The sequence below is a fragment of the Protopterus annectens genome, chromosome 1.part0 (genome assembly GCF_019279795.1).
Source record: "Protopterus annectens isolate FY-2018-M chromosome 1.part0, PAN1.0, whole genome shotgun sequence".
In the NCBI taxonomy this organism is placed as follows: Eukaryota; Metazoa; Chordata; order Ceratodontiformes; family Protopteridae; genus Protopterus; species Protopterus annectens.
Genome location: NC_056725.1, coordinates 679,369,426 through 679,390,630, shown reverse-complemented (window position 1 = coordinate 679,390,630; position 21,205 = coordinate 679,369,426). Strand labels below are relative to the sequence as shown.

Below are 21,205 nucleotides of genomic sequence, written 5' to 3'. Positions count from 1 at the left end.
CAGGAATGCCTTTTAATGGCTATGCCTGAACCAGCTGCCCTTGTTGTCCCTTCAGCTGCATGGGCAATGAGCTTCATGGAAGAGTTGGAGATAGCATCAAGGGTTGCAAGCTGCGAGGAAACCTTGTCATGGACCTCTTCAGCCACTGCTCCTGTTTGAGTATTTGAAAGTTCTTTAATCAAATCTCTCTGTAATCTGGTAAAATGTGCCATACAATTCAAAGACCTTAGAGCGAAGGTCATTAAAGCATAAACATGCTTCTCAAAGCTATCCAACTCCTTGTTAAGAGGATGGATAGTCGGACTCTCTTCAGAGAGTTCCTTTTTGATGGTGGTCACCTTCAGCAAGGCGTTGACAGGAATCACTTTAGGCCAATGTGGTTCAGCTTTACGTGCTGATAATATCCAGTCGGGTCTTTTGGGGATTGGCATTATGGAATCGGGCATCTTCCACCCCCGCTGATCATCAGTGGGCAGAGAGATACAAGAAGCAGAGGGCTGGGCATGAAAGCCTCCAGGTATACGGATTCCTCCAAGTAAGGTTGAATAGAAGACTAGCCACTCCTGTTTCAGGACTTCTAGGATGTCCCAGAAGGAAACATCATCAGGGGGTGACCTGGGGGAACCTTCCCCTTCATCAAAATCAGTATCTTCTATGAAGGACTACTCCGGGGAGTCCAGGTTGTTCCTCTTTCACTTCTTCTTCACAGGGACTTCCTCGGGGGGATGATCACCTGAGACTTTTGTGCCCTCTGTCCAGGGGGTGAGACTGATGGTAGCTTAGGTCTAGAAGAAATAGAAATCTGTCTCGACAGGGATGGCAAAGACTGAGAGTCCCCAACGTACATTGCCTTCTCCATTATCCTAAAGGCTGCCCCCCCGGTAGAGGAATGGGAGGCCGGAACTGAAATAGACTCCTTCGGAACCAGGGTCACATCCCGCGCCAAGGAGGCAGTCTCTGGAACAGAAGCCTGGGTCAATCTTACAAAGGCCAAGGTGCCGAGGGACATGGACACTGCCAAATGAAAAGAAATTGATCCAAGCCCCTCAGACTTGACCAGAGAAACACGACCCTAGGAGACGTCTCGGAACCTGAGACAAGGAAGCTACCAGTACCGAAGCAGTTGACGCTGGAGGAGTCGGCACCAAGGGCTCCAAGGTCTCAATTGGAGTTGGAGGAGGAGAATACGGGGGACTTATAGTTAGCCTACTTCCAAGGCCAGCATGGCTAGGAACCGAGGGTAACCCCCTAGCTGTAAGGAGTTGATCCACCGGACAGACTCTTAGTAGATCAAATGGAAAATGCGGAGGGAGATCTCAGGGATCTCACTTCCAAAAATGGACCGGGTGGCATACCTTTGAAAGGATCAATGGATGGTGAGTATTTAGTTTGTGGCAGTTGCGGTAGCTTTGGTACCAAGGAATCTGTCGGTGCCAAAACAGAAGTTGCTTTCGGTTCAGAGGGGAGCCTGGGTTTCGATGCAGGTATATCCTCCAGTGCAGAGGAACTCTTCAGTACAGAGGATGATTTAGGTAATTTCTTTGTTGGTTCCGAATACCTTGGAACTGAAGAAGTCCTTTTCCTCAAAGCAGAGGAAGATGAAGATGAAATGCTAGTTTCAGTTCTAGGCTCAGATAAGGCCTCTTCAAAGTTAGTTTTAAGAAGTCATTTTCAAATTAACTTGTTCTTTATTACTGTCAGGGTTTATGTGGGGAACCAGTGACAGATTGAACAGTCCTCTTGTAAGTGTATTTTCCCCAAACATTATACACAAACAGTGGTTGTCCGAATTAGACATCTTGGCTTCACATTTTTGACACCTCTTAAATCCTGAGGTGCCTTTACTGGACATAGCAGGCAAAGTTAGCTTTTGATTGGCCATTGTAAGCAAAGAAAAATAACCATTGCTAGAGTTGCACGACACAGGAGATAAGATAGAAAAAAGGATTTTTCTTTTAACTCTAGAAGGAAAGAAGGAAGGAAGTTATAGAAAAGCAATACCAGCAATGGTACTTAAGTTCTACCAATGATAGGAAAGGAAAGAAAAGGGCAGAAAGAAGAGAGGGTAGATGGCATGAGAGGAAATAGAAAACTCTATTAAGAAATAAAGAATGAAGAATAATTAAGGAGTACTCACTGAAATAGCCAAGGCTCGAGAGATGGAAGCTAACTTGTCTGGTCTGCGAAACGGCAAACGAGATCTGGCGTAATCTCTGTGAGGAGCATTATGGGTAGTGCCTGGCTTGAGAGTTTAGACAGCGTGAGCTGGAAGATATGGCGGAGTCAGTTCCAAGGTTCAGAACCGAACCCACTGTCAAGGATTGGGTGAAGATTGTTGTTTCTCCATGACTTTCCCGAGGTGTCTTTGATACATTAGAATAGTTGTATGTCGGGAAAGTCATGGAGAAACATTACCTCCCATTGATTTTTATTAACATATTTAAGTTGCTTTTCATTAATCTGACAGCAAATAGGATACAGTTTCTAGCCTTTCACTTATATAAGACATTTGTCAAGGTTACCCACTATCCTCAGTTTAGATTGTGCTGGTTACTGAAAATTTTGCAGAGGATATTTGCTCAAAATATAGATGGTTTATTTTATTTTCGGATCCACTGTCATCACCACTTTGCCATTAGGCATCTACTGCATATTGCAGTTACCTATAACACAGGTAAGTTTCAGAAGGTAATAATCAGATATATTTGAGAGTCAGGAACACCAGCATTAAGTAAGAAGAAAGTAATGTCACTAAAACAGAAACAGGGAATTGGGCTGCCCAACCTACTGCAAGAGTTGCACTGGAACAGCAAATACTGAGAGCTCTGCTAACACTCACCCATCTGATTTTGGCCAAAAACCGGATGTGATCAGGAAACATTCTGAAAAAGTATAAAATATGAACCCCAACAAAGCATGGTATCCCAGAGGGCTGATGAATGGTTAAACAGTTAAGATAGCTCTTGGAAGCAAATGAGAATGACATAATAGCCGGCAGAATACATATTGTAAAATGAAAGGAGATTTTGTATTTGGGATTGTTCTATGGGATAAGAAAATATGCATATGAAAGTAATACAACACAATCAATCCCTTAGAAAGAGATAAGAAAATCCATCAGCGGCAGTATTTTTGAATATATCTTATTGGTGGACATTCAATAAACCTAATGTAAGCATATGTACAGTCACTTCTAGGCTAATAAAGACAATAATGCCAAAACTAATAAAACAATCCTAACCTAACCTCTTATTTTTATTCTTATGTCAGGAAATATACCTTAACTGGAAGAGAATGAAACAGCAGGGATGGGGAAGTCACATGATTTATGACAAGGACTGAATTATTATTCTGAGAGAGGTGCCAGCTTAGTTTCCTTTCTTCATTGGCTTTTACTCTTAATATGACTATTTAGATATAGCAGCATTCAATTGCCAGAGTCAAGGACAGTGGCTGTGACAGATCTAATTTCTGTTGGTGATATTTGTAGTTCAATGCAGATTAGCTGAGTGTCCACCAATTAAACAAATATAGAACAAAATCTACCAAGCTTGTAACAGGAGCTAATAGAAAACAGGCATCATTTTTAAGTAATGTAATGGCTTTTAAATGACAGCACAAGTGTTAAGGCCATTACATTAGTAATGTATATTTGGGTCAGACAAGTAACTGTAGCAATTACAGCTTTGATTTTAAAGTACAGGAAGAACATTCCAGAAGACTGGTCAAAAGAACTGAAGCTTGTTGTGATACAGTATAATACTAAGTCATACAAGACTCAAAGTGAGCAGGATAAGTTGATAAATAAGTTTTGATGCTTTCGCTTACAATGCTGCAAGAAAAAAAAAAAAAAGATTTCTGGAATATTTTATTGTTGTATAGCATTACTCTATTTAAACTTGAAAATTTTGCCTAAGTGAAACTGAAATTTCCTAATTGATACTGCTAAAATATTTTTATAAATAAATAAAAGAGAGAGAGAGATCACAAAAGCAGTTAAGCTGGCTATCCTCATCCTCCCATTGTTTCTGCAGCTGCATCTTAAAACTGTTTTTAAGGAAATAGTCTCACAGTGCATTTTGTGACAGATTTACTGCAACTCCACTGGCTGTATGTTAACAAGCTCCACAACAATTAACCTCCACAGTTGGCTACCAAAACATTTGACTATAACAAAAATGAAGGTTTTGCAGGGGTGACAAGACCCCCTACAACCTCACTCCCTAACAATTCTATACAGATGAAATACGAGGCTGCTCAACTCCAAAGGTAAGAGAAAACGTGTTTCTAAAATTCATTAGTCACACAGTTCTTATATACAGTACGAGGGAAGAAAAAAAGACTTAAGTGTTTTAAATTTGACCTTATGGAACTAGAACAAATGCTGAGTGCTAAAACAAAAGTTTCTGATTTTTGATTCTATCATTCTGTGCTTTATGTGAAGTGTAGCATGAAAATCTTTGAAAAACACTCAATTTAAATGGAATTCTATCAAATGTGGCATTGATTGCATGCAGTCCCAATGTGGATTTCTACCTCCAAACCACCCAAAGTTATAAGTAATACCTGTGTTGCACAGTCTCTAAAACATTTGATCTCAAAATGAAAAGGTGCCATGCAGCACAGTGAAAACTATGTGACCCTTGTAATTGGACTTTATTGAGATTCCCAGAAGCTCTGGCCCTTCTGAGTATCTCTTCAACTTTCAGAACTTAGAACCTTTTGGAGCCCTGTGCAGAGCTGTTGGCTGCAGTCATTTTTATGGGTATGTGTGTGTGTGTTTGTTCTTTATGCTTTCCCCCTTTGTCTACTGATGATCAAGCCCTCCCCGGAGCATCAGTCAAGTGGATTCATGCTCTTTTCCTGGGTATCTTCTACTGAAGGTTAGAGGTGATTGCAAGGGTTTTCATAAAAGGCATTCATAGAGGTGAGGAATGTCTTGTTGACATCCTGGTAATTATGATGTTTCCTTTTTATGGCCATTACTCCGGTCCCTGGTGGCTGATGTAAGCATCCACATTACTGTAGGAGCTTCCACACACATGCCTATGAGAGTTTCCATCAGCACTGACTTGTGATCAATAAGGGCATGTATCCCAATCCTCAAACAATAGTATTGTGCAAGCCTCCGGTTACACAAAAACAATCAGTTGACCAGAAACCATAATCTCCCTACCTCGAGGTTGAGTAAGGTGGCATAAGCTGCTCACTCCCACCCATTCCTGTAAGGCACATCCACTACCTGGGCTACTATTCAAACCTGGATCATCTACATGACAGTCAGAGCTTTGTCTCCCTGTGCTGTACAGCAAAGCCTTTAAGACTATTGTGGTGAACCGTATAACAACACATAAAATATATACTCAGGTCTTTCACAGTTTGTTATAAAAATGTTGCATCGACATACTCCTAGTACTAACGATCTGAAAAAATGTTTCCAAGTATGCTAACTTAGAAAGCCAGTACCTGACTGTATTTTACCAAAATGCATACCCTATAACCACTGCTAATGATGATGTGTTGGAGATGGGCAAAGTAGAACACAAGAATGTCTGAAGAGTAGAGTATAGTAACAAAACACATATCAAACTTTGCAGCACAAAAATTTCTGACTACTCTATTTTCTCTTTTTTTTTGTTCTTTTCACTGTTTTATTTGCAACTACATAGTAAATAATAATTTTAAGAAGCCTGTTGTTCTAATTCATTATAAAGTCATCAAAGATAATTTCAAGATGACAAACGCTACGCTGAACTTTATATTACTGTGGCTGTAAATGTAATGCCAATGTACAGAAGTACAAAACATTCACTTACCTGTAGTCGTAACAAATAGTCGACAGTACAGATGATGATATTGATGGTAGTCGTGTTGCCTGTCTGAGTCCTCAGATAGTTCTGGAAATCTACAAGTACAATGTACTCAAGTTATTCTTCTTAAATGACTTAATGCCATTATGTCAGTGTTGTAGGTAACAACCGCATTCTTGTTGGCACACTGAACTTTAAACATGAGTCGATTGCTACTTCAGAGTCCATCTACTTTTTAAAGTCAACACTGTACATACAAGAGATGAAATGTTATAAATGAGTGCTTCTCTTCTGTCTTACTTGACAGGTATCACACAGGCATGTGCGCACATGTACACACACACACACACACACACACACACACACACACGACAATTAATATGCACTGATTTTTTATTGCATACAGCTAATATTAGACTACTGGGTTGAGAAAATGATCTGTTTATACCAGTGTATCCCTCTCTCCCCATCTTTGAACTGGCATAACAGGCCCCCATTAAACTGGGAGCCTGTCAACAAATTGGCAGTTTTGGCAGCTGACATTTCAGTTAAAATGTTTCCCTGACAGTGGAGACTTTAAGGAGAAGTGGTCTGTGACAACTGTATTTACTCAATAGATTTCGATCTGATCCTATTGAGGAAGGTGGAGTTTCCCATGGAAAATAGTTAATGGCTGTGTCTACCTTGTTCTAAACTGATGGATTTAAGTGAATAAAACCAAATATTTAATGGTGAGAGCAGTGCTATATTTTTTTCTTTGATTTGTTCTACAATATGAGTATGTTTCAGGAGGTGACTGTGCAGCGGATATTGTTAGAAAATCTTTGTACACATTTATTTATCTTTTCTAGTTTTGAGGCTTTCTGGAAAAAATCTGCTTGGCATCTAGCAAGTCCCCACCTCATGAATTACGCCACTTTCAAAGTAAAGTTCTGTTTTAAAGCACAATTTCAAGCAGTGGTTTGGGATTCCTACTTCGAATCAGAGCTCCATAATGACAGTGACAAAGTTCATGAAATTGGGCCAGTGGTGTTATGAAGAGGAAAGGCCTCAGTAAGTCTCCAGTACAATTTTAAGCTTGGCTCTTAACTTAACAAAAAACATAGGATATTGTAAAGAAGCACATGATGAAGGTCCAACCGAATCTTCCCAAGATAACTAACCACATTGGAAGGACCACAGAGTACACAGTGTGTAAACAAATGACTGATGCTAGAAACACGGCCTCAAGCTGAATGCCAAAAAAATGCATCATCATCCCCTTTGGGAAGAGTGACATCCTCACATATTATCAGATTAATAACAACATCCTAAGCACACAATCAATCGCGAGGGATTTGGGCACCCAGGCTGATAGAAACCTGACTTTTGACCACCATGTTGCTTCCATTGTAAGGAAAGCTTTCTACATGGCCTACCTCATAAGTAGGAGTACCTCATCCAGAGACAAGGAGGTCATAACATCCCTGTATTCTTTCCTTATAAGGCCAATTATTGAGTACAATGACCCCTTTGGCATGTACCTCGCAAAGTACATGCAGCAGCTGGACAGACCACAGAGGTTCCTCACCAGAAGAATCCAGGGCTTCAAACATCTACCCTATACAGACAGGCTGAAAGCCTTGTCCCTCTACTCAGTTTCATACAGACTCCTCAGAGGTGACCTCTGTCTGGCATACAAAGCAATCTCAGACTCTGCCTTGATGGGACTGCTGCATATCCACAAGTCAAGCTCCACTCGACTAACTCACACGCACGACCTCAACCTGGTCTGTGACATCAACAGGACTTGTTGGCGGGACAGATTTGTGTTCCAGAGACTCTCCCATCTGTGGAATAGACTCCCTCTCCATGTCAAGCAGAGTACTCATTATCCCTTTTCAAGTGCAACCTGGATAACTGGAAGGGAAGCAGAAAAATTCACCGCTGGGATTCCACCTGTGTCCCTGCTGGACAAGGGCTTTGGGTGCTGACTTGTCTAAACATGGACTAAACTCTTGGCTAGGCTTATAAGGGCCTCAGGGCCAATAGCCTAGTAACTTCCTATGAATAGAGAAAACTATAAAGCAATTAAGACAAGTGTCACTGTTAGTAGAGTATAGAGGAGGGAACAGATCAACAAAAATACTTAGAAAGATAGACAGGATAAAAGCAACACACAGCATCAGAACAGACAAGGATCTATCATGTACTACCGAAAATAAACTAAAAATATCACCACAGGCAGAAAAACTAGAAGATATGTAGATAAGTATAAAGTAAAAGCACTAAATAAGCAATTCATTGATGACCCAAAAGGTTTTCTAGAGAAATGGGAAACAAGGCAAAAGGAATTGAAACACCACCACCAAAAAAAAAAAAAAAAAAAAAAAGAAGAAATAGATACATTTTGGAGAAATATCTATTAAGATCCTGTGGAACATAACAAAGATGCTAAATGGATAGAAAAAGTAAAAGAAAGAATAAGAAGTTCAAATGCAGAGGATATGAAATGGGATGAAGTAATATCCAGGGAGATTGAAACAAAGTTAAGAAAAGCTCCTAACTGTAAAACTTGAGGCCCAGATTCAGTACCCAACTTCTGGCTACAAGTATTGGCATCTTTGCATGAAGACTTTGCCATGAGTAAGAACTATTTATATGAGTACCCTGAACAGACACCAGCCTGTTTAATAATAGGAAAAACAATGCTCCTACTTAGGAGTGAACCTGCAAGCTATCCTAAAAACTATAGACCAATAACTTGCCTTCCAACAACATATAGACTATACACTGGAATTGATGCAGACAGAGTTTATAGTCATTTAGAAGAAAACTCAATCATGGCAACAGAACAAAAGGGTAATAAAAGAAAGTAATATGGGACAAAGGATAATTTGTTGTTAAATAAAGTCATAATGGAGAACTGTAAAAGGGGAAAAAATCCAAGTATGGCATGGATAGACTACAAAAGAACATATGACAGCATCCCACATTCATGGATAAAAAAGTGCTTAATAATGAACAAGATACACCCGGCACTGATCGATTACATTACAGCGACCATGAAACAGTGGCAAACCACTTTGCAGTTAAGCCACAATGACGTTTGGCTTTTCACGGTTAGGGGTCGCCACAGCAGAACTCCGGTCCACTCATGATTGGCAGTGGATTTTTATGGTGCCGAGTTGCCAGCCTGACACCCATGAAAATCAAACCTGAAATATTTAAAAATAAGGCAGCAACTGAAAGTACCAAAAAACAAAAGAAAGAAGATAAGGCAAAGGATCAGATGAGAAGGTGAGAAATGTGGAAAATACTTAAATATAGTTGCAAGTATAGAAAACTCTTGGAATAACCTCATGTTGATCAGGATCGAACATACGAATGGTTAAGAAGAGGTGAATTTAAACCAAAAGATGAAATGTTAATACTGGAGGCTGAAGACATGGACTAAGTACACATATTTTTACAAAGTCCAATGAACATGTACAAATGCAGATTTTGTAAAACAGAATTGGAAACAGTCCCACATCTTGTTGCTGGTTGTGATATACTAATGACAGAAGGACTGTATACTGAAAGACATAATAATGTGGCAAGATTGTTATAGTGGGGATTGTGCAAACATTATAATACTGAAGTAGCTGAAAAATACTAGAAACACGAGTCACAAAGCATCACAGAAAATTATGAAGTTTATATCACATGGCATCATCCATTACCAACAGTTCAAAAATAGATGTGAGAAAACCGGATATAGCAGTCCATGGAAAGAAGAAAAAAGTATCATTGGTTATTGAAATCGCCACACCCAGTGACTACAGTGTTGTACGTACAGAGAGTACAAAGTCATAAAATACCAGGATTAAAAGGCAGAGATGAGGGCAACGTGGGAGAAGGATACCCAAACAACTCTAGTAGTCCTAGGAGCAACAGGTCTAATATAAAATAATATATAAAATATAATATAAAATAATTTGCAATCATACTTCGATATCTTACTGATACATGTAACTTAATACGAATTGCAGGAGTCATTACTTGGCAAACTGCGGGTGCTTTTAAGAGCACTTCTGGCTAACAGATTGAAACAATACTAATTTCATGAATTTTAATCATACTTTGACTTAGGTATGGGGTCCATTCTCATCATGGTATTAGAAACCCAAAAGACTTGGAGAAATTAAAAAACAGGCAGTGTGAGTGACTAACATGTTACTTCACGTGAAGCTTTGGCACTATTCACATACATTGATTTGTAGTGCAGACTTTTTTACCGTCTCTTTTATTGTAGGTGTGGGAATGAACATACAGACACAGTGTTTGCATTCAAACTAGAATCCCTGAACTGTAAGACCACACACAATTTCAAGCACATTATGTTAAACTAGGTTAGAGAAGAAAGTGCTGAGTGTTAACCAACCAGAGGGCTTATGCACAGAGTTTTGCTAATCACTGGTCTGTTTTAGTCCAGCTGGTCGATCCTGGGTGAAGGGAGGCAGTAGCTCAAGCCTTGGACACTACCAGTAGTAGGCCAGCACACCAGCAGAACTGGACTATGGAGGTGGTGTGCATGTCAAGCAGAGTTCATGGTAACTGGAGCTAGGCATGTACAGTAGAGTGCTCATATGGAGGCTGACATTGTAGGCCAATCATGTAGGCTGCCAGAAGGATGGGAGGTGGGGCTTTGCTAAATCACCCTGATAGCTATCTACATGATGGCCTCCCATACCTCTCAAGTGTAATTCATTATAAGGAATGTACCTTATTTGAGGTCTTAAAAAGTTTGTGTTCCTCAGAGTTCCACATTGAAAGGGTCTGTCACACATTCAGTGTTAGGAACTTTTTAGCCGATATCTACGGTAAATAGAAAATAATCATATTAATTCTTTACAATATCTTTTATATAAGTAAAAACCAGCACATTCTAACCATCCTATGACCTTTCTAGTAGCAGTTGTTGGTAAGTTTAGTGTGTGTTCCACATTTTGCCCATTTGTTCCATATTATCAGATCTAGACTAGTGTTCCTCATTTTGGAGATAGAAGGTTGAGAACTATGTAGTCTCCTGAAGCTGGCTCCACTGTGGTGGAACAAACCGTCTGGTCAGCTCAAGCCGTACAGAAGGAAGAAAGGAAGCAATATGTCAAACAGACTTGGGAGGGCTTAATGACTGCAAGAGTGGAAGCATAAAAAATATTAAACAAAATCAGTGGCAGTGTCTTGAACAATCTGTGTAAGGCACAGAATATAATTAACTATTTCAACTATATGAACATTTACTAGTGTAAGAAAACAGAGTTCATGGTAACTGGAGTGATGCTTTCAAAAGAAAAACAAGTAAAATTGATTTAAAGTATTAGAAAGGAAACTGGACAAGTTTCTAATGACAGGTATTTTACGACTGATTTATTAATTAAACATTATATTAATGATTTTACTGTTGGCCTAGAGCAAGGGTAAATGAAAAACATTGACATTAACACATTTTGTGCAAGAAATATAAAAAAAAGAAATTGGTACAGAACGATAAAGTTACTGGGGCTAATGAAATTCTCTATAACATGTAACATATATTCCTTGGATTTATGGATCACTTTTAACTTAATTTATGTAATAAAGTATCCAAAATGAAGAAACATGGAAATACTGAGGAATGTATGTGACCTGAGTAAAATAATTAAAGAGAGCATTGCACAACTGACTGAAGACCAGCTCTGCAAATTCGGCAGCAGACTGTCTTTACAGATCCTCTGAAGATGCTGCATTCCCTTTCCAAGATGAGTGGGAATATAGATTACAATTAAGCATGGGAACTGGGTGGGTGGGGTCTCCTGTGCATTTCAATATGTGGTGAGCACAACCCCTCATAGAAAACATTTCTTTTATAAATTTGTGGAAATATTTTTCAGACAGTCTGACTCAAATATTGTCTTTGACAGTCTGTTCCTCAACCATCCAGCAGAATAATACACAGTGGTATCTGAATATAGGAATCTGACAAACACAAGTGAAGAAACTACAGGAATGCTGTTTTCTACTTTCACTTTTTGATAGACAGCTTAAAAGGAGAAGTATCAAATGGAAATCATGCTTTGCTAACATAATTTACAAGATTCTGTATAGATACATTAAAATGAAATAATTTACAATGTGGACATAATGGAAAACTGACTTTGTATGATGTGGTTTAACTAGAGTCTGTGATGTCACTGCAAAAAATCTTTTAAGAGAGAGAGAATGTATTGTAAAACAGCTGTTCATTAAGTCCCTGTTATAAATGTAATGTGAGCGTATTAATAAAATGGTACCGTGAAATTTTATGGGTTTTCAATGCTCATGCCCATTATAAATGTAACAGTCATTACTGATGGCAGATCTCTCTTTCTACAAGACGCAAGTCCAGTGCTAGATGCAGTAACAGAAACTTAGTTGATGCTTTCAAAACAGATGGTTGCAACAATTAATACAGAAAACTGAAACATGAAATAAATATACAAGAAGTTATAAAATGTGAACTTAACAATTTGGGCAAGCACAGTTAGACGTTGCCCATTCGATTCTCGGTTAGAGCGTCTTCTGTGTGGCGACATGCGTGAAGGGGCGTTCCTTAGTTGAAGGTTGGGTGTTAGGCTCAGCAAGCCAGCACGTAAAACTCTACTGCCAATCATTAGCGGACCGGAGTTCCGCTGTGGCGAGCCCTAACCGGGAAAAGCCGAAAGACACAAACAAACAAACAATTTGGGTAAGCAATCAAGCACTGTAAAAGTATTACATTTTTATTTTGTATAATGGTATTCAACTGAAAAGAGGAAAAGAAAAAAGGTGGGCCTCATGTAAATGCTAAAGTAAATGCCTTACATCCTATATTTTGCCTTTTTTATTGAGCTCAACATTATGTTTAGGGGATTGGATGCTGATAAACAAATGACTCAATGAATGAGAATCAGCCATAGCCATGGGATTGAAGATGCTGTTTTTAGTGGAAAGCAGCATTTTTCGTCAAATGTTACCACATGTCAAGAAAGTGCATTTTCTTTGAGTTCCACCCAGTTTTGAGGTTTGCATAGATTAGGAAACAATGTGAGCAGAGAAGTAAATAAACTGTGCTTAGTTTCTGTGCACTTTTTTATGTGTTTAGTACAACGGATTCCATTGCTTTACATCTGGTGAGTCTGAGCAACTGTCATAAATCCAATTTATTTTAATGTTAGACTGGCATCAACATTTGTAAGTATAGACTTGTGGTTTAAATTGTGTTCATGGTTCAGGCCCAAAAAATAATAATGCACAAAAAATACAACAGTAGACTAGGAACGTTTAATTCTGTATAAACAGTGATTATAATTAGGTTATAACTTATACTGTATGGCGGTAAGATTTTAGAAATGGAAACAAGACCTTTTTGTGACAAAATATGCAATGAAAGAACAATAAAACTGATTGAAATTAACTTCATCATGCCAAAGAGGGAAGGTGTAAAGTGTTTGTTTTATTACGAGTCTGTTTTCTTTGAGACTGCCATAATGCATTGTTTCTTTTGAGTTATGGCAGACTTAGGTTTAACTATACTTAGGGAAGCAGGTACTGCTGACACCTACATGGAGATTCTCTTCCCATAAAGTTCTGTCTCATCCTTGGCGACATCCACAGGGAGCATCTTTTCTTCGCTAGAAGCTGTTGCATTATGGTTACACTAGTATTTTGCTGGGAGGACAACTATTTTGATGTTTGAGAGAACTGAAAATTTTCTCTTGGCAGTATTGTTGCTCTACTATTGATACAGTGACAAGAATTTCAGAGATGAAGAACTCAGCTTAATTATTTAACTCCATATGTTATTGCTCTTAAGAATCTTAACTCTGATGTGTAGCCAACACTCCAAATACTTATTCATGCTGCATTTGGCTACCCAATAAAAACAGCAATACTTCACCTAACAAATTCAATCCTCAGTGGTTCCTACCTCATCCAACCTAACTTATATATACCTTTGGCATCTTGTGCTTTCTGTTTTTTTTTTTTTTCTGAGTTCTTACCTGTACAGTCACTAATTATCTTGCTTTATCGTGTTTACTGCAGCAACTGAATTAGGCTGCTACTTCTGCATACTATCTTTGACTGATTACCAAATGATGTTCTATCATTTCCTGTGTGAGAAGTTCATTCTTACCTATTTTTAAAATGTAAATTAAAAGATTTTTCCAAGATGTTATTTAAGAATGAACAGATATTTTGGATGACATCCTCAGAGTTGTACAGTACTGAAAATAAGTTGGAGGAAACAGATTCAGGACTGTTTGTTGTATAATACATTACATATTTATGCCCATTTCTGGTTTGGATATATGCTGTCTTAGTGAACTTAGTCAAACGTTTAACAAAACAAACCAAATTAGATTTAAATGAAACAGTTTATATCACAGAGGCATTATTTGTACATTTTACTAACAAATTCCCTTATTCATTTGACCTGCATTGCTACAATATTTTATGGTGCCTTCATTTTTCCAGCCTATTCTTTGTTACATCTGTATACATGCTTATTACTTAGTGTTTCATGCTGTTTTCCTCCCCTTCTTTTTACAGTGGCTTTATATCTTTATCCAGTACTTTGAAGCAGAGTTTGCCTTCAGCAATACACTATGCATACCCCCGACAGTATTTAGACACACACACACACACACACACACACACTTGCTTACTCTGTCTCTCAACATACATATAAAAAGTGCATTCTGTAGATCAGTGCAACATTACAATTGTTAAGAGGAAGTGCTGAAGTCAAACACGATTACTTAGCACTATGTAAGTGAAGAAAATATATGCAAAGAGAGAATGCTTTAAAAAGAGATTAAAATTTCTGTGTGAAAACAGAGTATACATGGACATATACAAATTATTTGGTCTCCTACTGTCAAAATCTATTTATTTCTTTGCATTTTGAAACACAGAGCATGACACTAGCAGTAGAAATAATATACTATTCAGAACTATGAATTCTGGGAAGTAAACAAGAAATTTAACTTGAGGTTATAACCTATGAAGTGGTTAAATGGCAAACATTATGGAATTCCCAGTCCATGTGTGGTTTCAATATGTATATGCAAGCATTTTATACATGCACTTGTTTGTATGTTACTGACATACCGTTATTGTGCCCCTCACATAAAAGCTGCAGAAAACGGAAGAGATCTCGAGTGAATTCGTCATCTGCCATGACCTTCTCACCTGCAAAAGAGAGCCTGATTAGCAACTTACAAAGCCTGTATGGCTGAAATGATGTAAACCCAGCTGTTGAGGATTAGCAAAAAAGTAGCTGTTAGGATGGAATTTGTTAGAGTATATGAAAACAAACTGCTGTCAGGCAACATCTGGTAGTATTAGTTGTAGTACAGTCTCCCACCATGCATAGACCGTTTGTGTTAAGTCATACTGCTCTTCATATTGTTTTAACAATGAGATTCCAAGTTATTCTGCATATGTGAATTTTAGTGACTAAGCAAGTCCTCAAAGGCATGCAGGTCCCTTCCTTGGAGGGTAGGGTACGGTGGAATTATTTAAACAGAGAGCAGAGTTAAGCTTCACATGATGGCTGCATTATATTGTGTGATGACTGAATAACTGAAGAAAATAGCACTGAAATATAATATACATAGAATATTAATCACACATCTGGCTTTCATGTGGTATAAACAATTAGTATGAACATTTCAGCAAACTATCTTCATTATCAGGTAAATGAAGAGAACAAAAGCAAAATTCTACTTGCTTGTTAAAATGGTTATTTTACCAGAATCAGCTTACATAATTGTTTAAATGATAAGTTAAATAATTCACATTTTCACTGACTTAGTCCAGCTGTCACTAGCCTTCCCTGTAAGGCAATAAAAGGAATCATCAGATACCTTATAAACAAAGACATAGGTAATCTCCAAACACTTGACCCTACTCAGTTTGAATTTGTCAAAGGGAGATCATGCCTGTTAAACCTGGTGGACTTCTTCGAGACAGTCACCAAGGCCCTGGACTAAGGGAAATATGTGCATGCAGCCTACCTGGACTTAGCTAAGGCATTTGACACTATCACTCACTCAGGCATCACTGACAAACTTAGCTAACTAGGCATTAACGCTTATATCATTAGATGGGTCGTTAAGTAGGGGAATCCACCTACTACAGCAGACCTGTAGCCAGTGGTGTTCCACAGGGATCAGTCCTGAGACCTCTACTGTTTGGAATCTATTTCTCTGAAATACAAGAAAAAATAAAGGTCTGTAGCTGACAAAGTTTGCTGATGACTGCAAACTGGGAGTGGTCATAGACTCTCCAAATTATGTCAACATTCTACAAGAGGTTCTTACACAAACAAATGATTGGTGCCAAAGTCATGGCCTTAAACTCCATGCAAAAAAATGTATTATTTCATTCCTTTTGGTAAAAGCGATGTTCCTGCTAACTACCACATCAATAGCAACACCTTAAGTGCGCAGTCTGTGGTGACAGACCTGGGTACACAGGTTGACAGCAACCTTACTTTTGACCACCATGTCTCCACAGTGGTAAGAAGGAATTCTGTATTGCTCATCTCATAAGTAAGGGCATTACCTCCAGAAAAAAGAAGTTATAACCTCCCTGTGCTCTTCCCTCATCAGGCCAATAATTGAGCACACCACCTCTTTTGGTATGTACCTTTCCAAACACCTGCAGCAACCGGAGAAACCACAAAGGTTCTTCACAAAGAAAATTCAAGATTTTCAGCATCTGTTCTATGTGGATTGTCTGAAATCACTGTCACTTTATTCTGTTTCATACAGACAACTCAGAGGTGATCTCTGCCTTGCATACAAGGCAATCTCTGACCCTGCTTTACTGGAAATGCTACATTTGTAAGTCAAATGGTACATGGGTTACTCACTCTAAAGACCATAACCTGGTATGTGACATTAATAAAACCTGCGGGAGGGACAGATTTGTCTCCCAGAGGTTACCACACATTTGGAACAGACTCCCACTTCATGTCAAACTTTGGGATACTATATTTGATGTCTGCAAAATAAATACTAAACAGGAAAAATCTTAGCATTGATCCCAGTGGTACCCCACTAGTGACTATTTTATTTTCAAAGAGGGTACTGGCAACTTTCACAATTTGGTATTTTTTGTACAGCTAATTTGCAATCCAGCAGACAGCATAGGGGGTTTACATTAAACTCAAATAAATAACTAGTGCCAAAATCATGGACAGAAACTAAATGCCAAAAAATGCATTATCATGTCCTTTGGGAAGTCATCTACTCCTGGGAACTATAGGCAATACATCCTAGGAGTTGACCCATTTGTTCGGAATTTGGTAACTTATGTGACTGTGACTTAACTTTTGACCAACAATGTGTTTATTGTTGTAAGAACATCATTCTATATTGCACAGCTTATAAACAAAGGGATTGTGTTTGGATATATAGGGATGTCACTGCCCCCCTTTACTCAACCCTCATTATGCTAATCATTGAATATAATGCCCCCTTTGGCATGTATCTGTCCAAACAAATGCAATAACTGGAATGCCCACAGAAATACCTTACTGAAAGGATACAAGGCCTAAACAACATGCCTTACATGGACCGACTCAAAGTCTTGTTACTATACTCGGTATCATATAGAATGCTAAGAGGTGACCTGCGTCTGGCATACAAGGCATCATCCAACTCAATACTGATTGATTTACTGGACATCAGCAAGTCAAATGGCATCAGAAAATCTCATTCTAGGGATTTGAACCTGTTCTGCAACATCGACAGAATGGTTTGGAGGGGCAGATATATCTTGCAGAGGATACCATGGCTCTGAAACAAACTCCCCATCCACATAAAACAAAGTTCATCCCTGTCTGTATTCAAGTGCAACCTGAATCAATGGATGGGAAAAAGAAAATTTTCCCCCGGACTACCCCCTGTATACTAATGGACAGAGGTGGCTCCCAAATGCTTTATCGACACATGGGTCCTCAAAATTATCTATGATTTGATCCCAGTTATTCTCATTAGGGGTAAAATATAATTATCAACCGTGGAATGGATAAGGCCAGTCTCTAACCAAATAGCATAGGTTAATTCCAGCACAAAAAACTGAAAGTGGCTAGATTTAATACCAGCATGGGGGATTTGGCCAAGTCAAAATAAGCAACATGCACAGAGTGAAGACTGTCTACAGCCTCTGTAACTATTTTAACTAGATTCAGGAGGCATGGCTTCAGCTTCACAAAACCAAACTGATTGAATTTTAGATCAGTTAACTTGCCTATGTATATATAATTGAGTTCTGCTATGATAAGTTCCATGACTTTGCATATAAGGCATTCAGCCCGATGAATCTATAATTAAATAGGTCTGTAGAGGATACCAACCTTGTGGAGGCGAGTCACAGTGGCCGTTTTCCAGGAATCATGCACAAAGCTTTGTGGACAGGATGAGGGTAAACAGCTTTGATGCATACTTGGCACTCATATAAAAATGCAACCTGGTGTGTTGTCTGGTCCCACAAAAATATACATTTTTAACATATGAAAGGGATTCTACAATTTGTTTCAAGGTGATTTCAAAGAAAGTTAAATTTTCAGGTTTTTGTGACAGTGGGAGCCAGACCTGTAAGTAGAGTCAGGATCTATAGCTAGGTTATCTGGTGAAAACCAAAATGTGTTGGGGTGGGGGGTGGGCTTTTCTGCTATAAAACTTTTTTTAAGCAGCTTGTTAAAAAACAATAGCTTTTCAGCTCTGACTGTGAATGCAATCTTGGTGTTCATTTATGAAGCCACAGTAGACTCACAATGTGGATACTGCACTACCTGCCACTCATACCAGCTACAACATGATATTGAAGTTGACATCTCCCTTTTCTGATAAGGGCAATAATATGGGTAGATAGGGAAAAGTTAGCACTAAATCTGCCTGATAATATATTGGCTATATTTATTATTTATTTTTATTTTACATTTGTTGACCGGGCTAGTCCAACTGGATAAATGTCCATTTTCAGCAGAGGCCCGGGGAGATAAGCTCCGTGCAGAAAAAAAAATAGCAAAATAAAACATTTTTACAAACAATGTTGTTACAGGTTAATACATAAATTATCATAGAGGTCCAAGTACCTCCCACTTTAAAATTCGAGTACAATACTAAAAACATATCCTTGGGATCAAAATGTATGACTGTTATAGATGAGCTCATGGCACTGTTGGACATTATTCCTTAATTTCCTGACATAAATGAAGAAAAATAAATAGCTTTATTTGGTATCTGCTCCTCTTTCCCTTTTCTAACAGTGCTCTTTAATTCTTACTGGCATGTCTTGCTAACATACATAGAGTGATAAAACACAACTGTCAAAATAGATTTTCTGTCATATAATTATTTCAGATATAATTAAGTGAGCTAGGCCAGAAAACATATCTTTGTGTTTTGTGAGAATCATTTCTGACATTGTGCTGCAATTGAGATAAAAAGGCATAATCAAGCTTTGTTTTAAAAGCTGCAGTTTTAACAAAAGACACTGTCAGAAAAATGCAATTAGACTGCCATTGTGAAGGTTAGCTTGCTTAAATTACAAATTCTGTAAATAATGGAGTAATGTTTGTGTAACGGTATTGAGTGAAATCATAGGAAACATGTTTAGAGGCTCTGGATGATGATTGCATGATATTACTATCAGCTTATGAATATGAGTCATGATTGGAACAATATTCCAAAATGTACACCTAAATTGAGAATCTACTGAGTTTTAAGTTAGTATTCATAATTTGCCATTTTAGATTTGCTTCAATTTGCTTTTGCAATGATTCACTCAAGCTGCTAATTATATTCTCGACAATAACACTTGTTGCCATGATATGATTTTGTGTCTCTGTGAATTTATTTTGAGATGGACAATGTTCAGATTAATTTTAGTATTGAGGTAATGGGATTGAGATTTATTACAACTTTTCATTTTTACCTTCTTTTGTTATACGGTTTATTAATTCAGGAATTCTACCATAGAGGTTTATTCCAGAATTTACCACTGTATCTTGGGCAGACAAGTATTGTAGGTGCTGGTAAAAGATGGAGACAAATGCAGCAGCAGTCTTGGTTGGGTCCATTTGCACGGGAAACAGGAAAATTTTTCATAGGTCTTCTACAAGCTTTACTAGATTTGCCCGAGTCTCATTAGTGGTGCAGCTGTACGACTAGACTTCACAAAGATGACGGACTTGTGATCAGATTTCATCAGGGATGTGGAGATACATGGTTGGGTACATGAAGGTACTAGGTTGTCAAAGACCAAGTCAAGGATATTACAGTCTCTACTCAACAAGGAAGACAAGATTGACACACCATTGCTGGCTTATTTCTTTTTGGGGTGAATTCGACTGCATACCTCTCAACCTCTTAGAGCAAGAAATCTGGACAAAGCCATAATTAATGGGGGGACAAAGGCTCAAAAATAGGGACACTTTTTAAATATTACTCTTACACACTTCGAAAGTTGATAAAATAATGGTTTTGTATTAACATTAATTTTGTGAAAGATAGAAACTCTGAATCTCAAATGTCTGTCATCATTTTATGACTGCACTTCTCAGTATCTTGCCAAAGATTTTCCAGGAAGCTACAATTTTATGAGAAACAGACCAAAAATAAGAGGCAAAAATCTGGACATTCTGCGAAAATCTGTACAGTTGAGAAGTATAGACCTGAATGTGTGGGGGCATGTGTCTTAGGTGCAGAGTCTTGTAGTGGAATCCCTGGTGGAGACTGCAGACCATACAGGAGCTCTGGCTTGGGGGGGGGGCAGTAATGAGTGGGAATCAACGATTACACCATTTCAGCTCAAACTCCTTACTTCCCCTACATGTACCAGTATTAGACTGGACAGAAATGATACCTGCAGTATGTGCCAGCCACATAATATGCTCCTCTCTGCATAATTGTCAGAGATTCTTGAAATATAGACACTGACTAATTGTTAGAACATCAGCCAGGCCACTCTGTAGTCTTTACTACTATTCAGAAAATCCCCCATATCTCTTGTGTATGCCTGGACTAGTCTTAACTCTCCACTAGACAGTTATCATCTTTTGAAGGCAGAATAAAGGGCTGTGAGATTGTCTTTTGTTTGATTTTAAATGTCTTCAGGTGTAGAAAATCTTGGAATACTCCTTTTCTGCCACCATTAGATAAAGAAAAATGGATACACTATTTTTGCAGTTAAAAAATGTTTAGTCACTGGGATACTGATGTGCCAGCTAGCACTACATGACTCTAGAAATTCTGCCAGTGTCTCATGTAAAATTATAGTATTGGGGCTGTGGTTTTTGGATGACACAATGTGTGTTCCTCCGCAACCTCAAGTGTTGAAGAATAGTCTAGATGTTTGAG

At 38.3% G+C, this 21,205-nt stretch overlaps 1 protein-coding gene across 1 annotated transcript in view; it reads right to left on the bottom strand.

Moving 5' to 3' along the window:
• LOC122794026 (ryanodine receptor 1-like) overlaps window positions 1-21,205 on the bottom strand; it is a 2,146,276-nt gene that overhangs the window by 388,268 nt on the left and 1,736,803 nt on the right. The window contains 2 exon segments of the mRNA XM_044062140.1: window positions 5,817-5,905; window positions 14,943-15,023. Of these exon segments, the coding sequence (XP_043918075.1) occupies window positions 5,817-5,905; window positions 14,943-15,023 (170 nt within the window).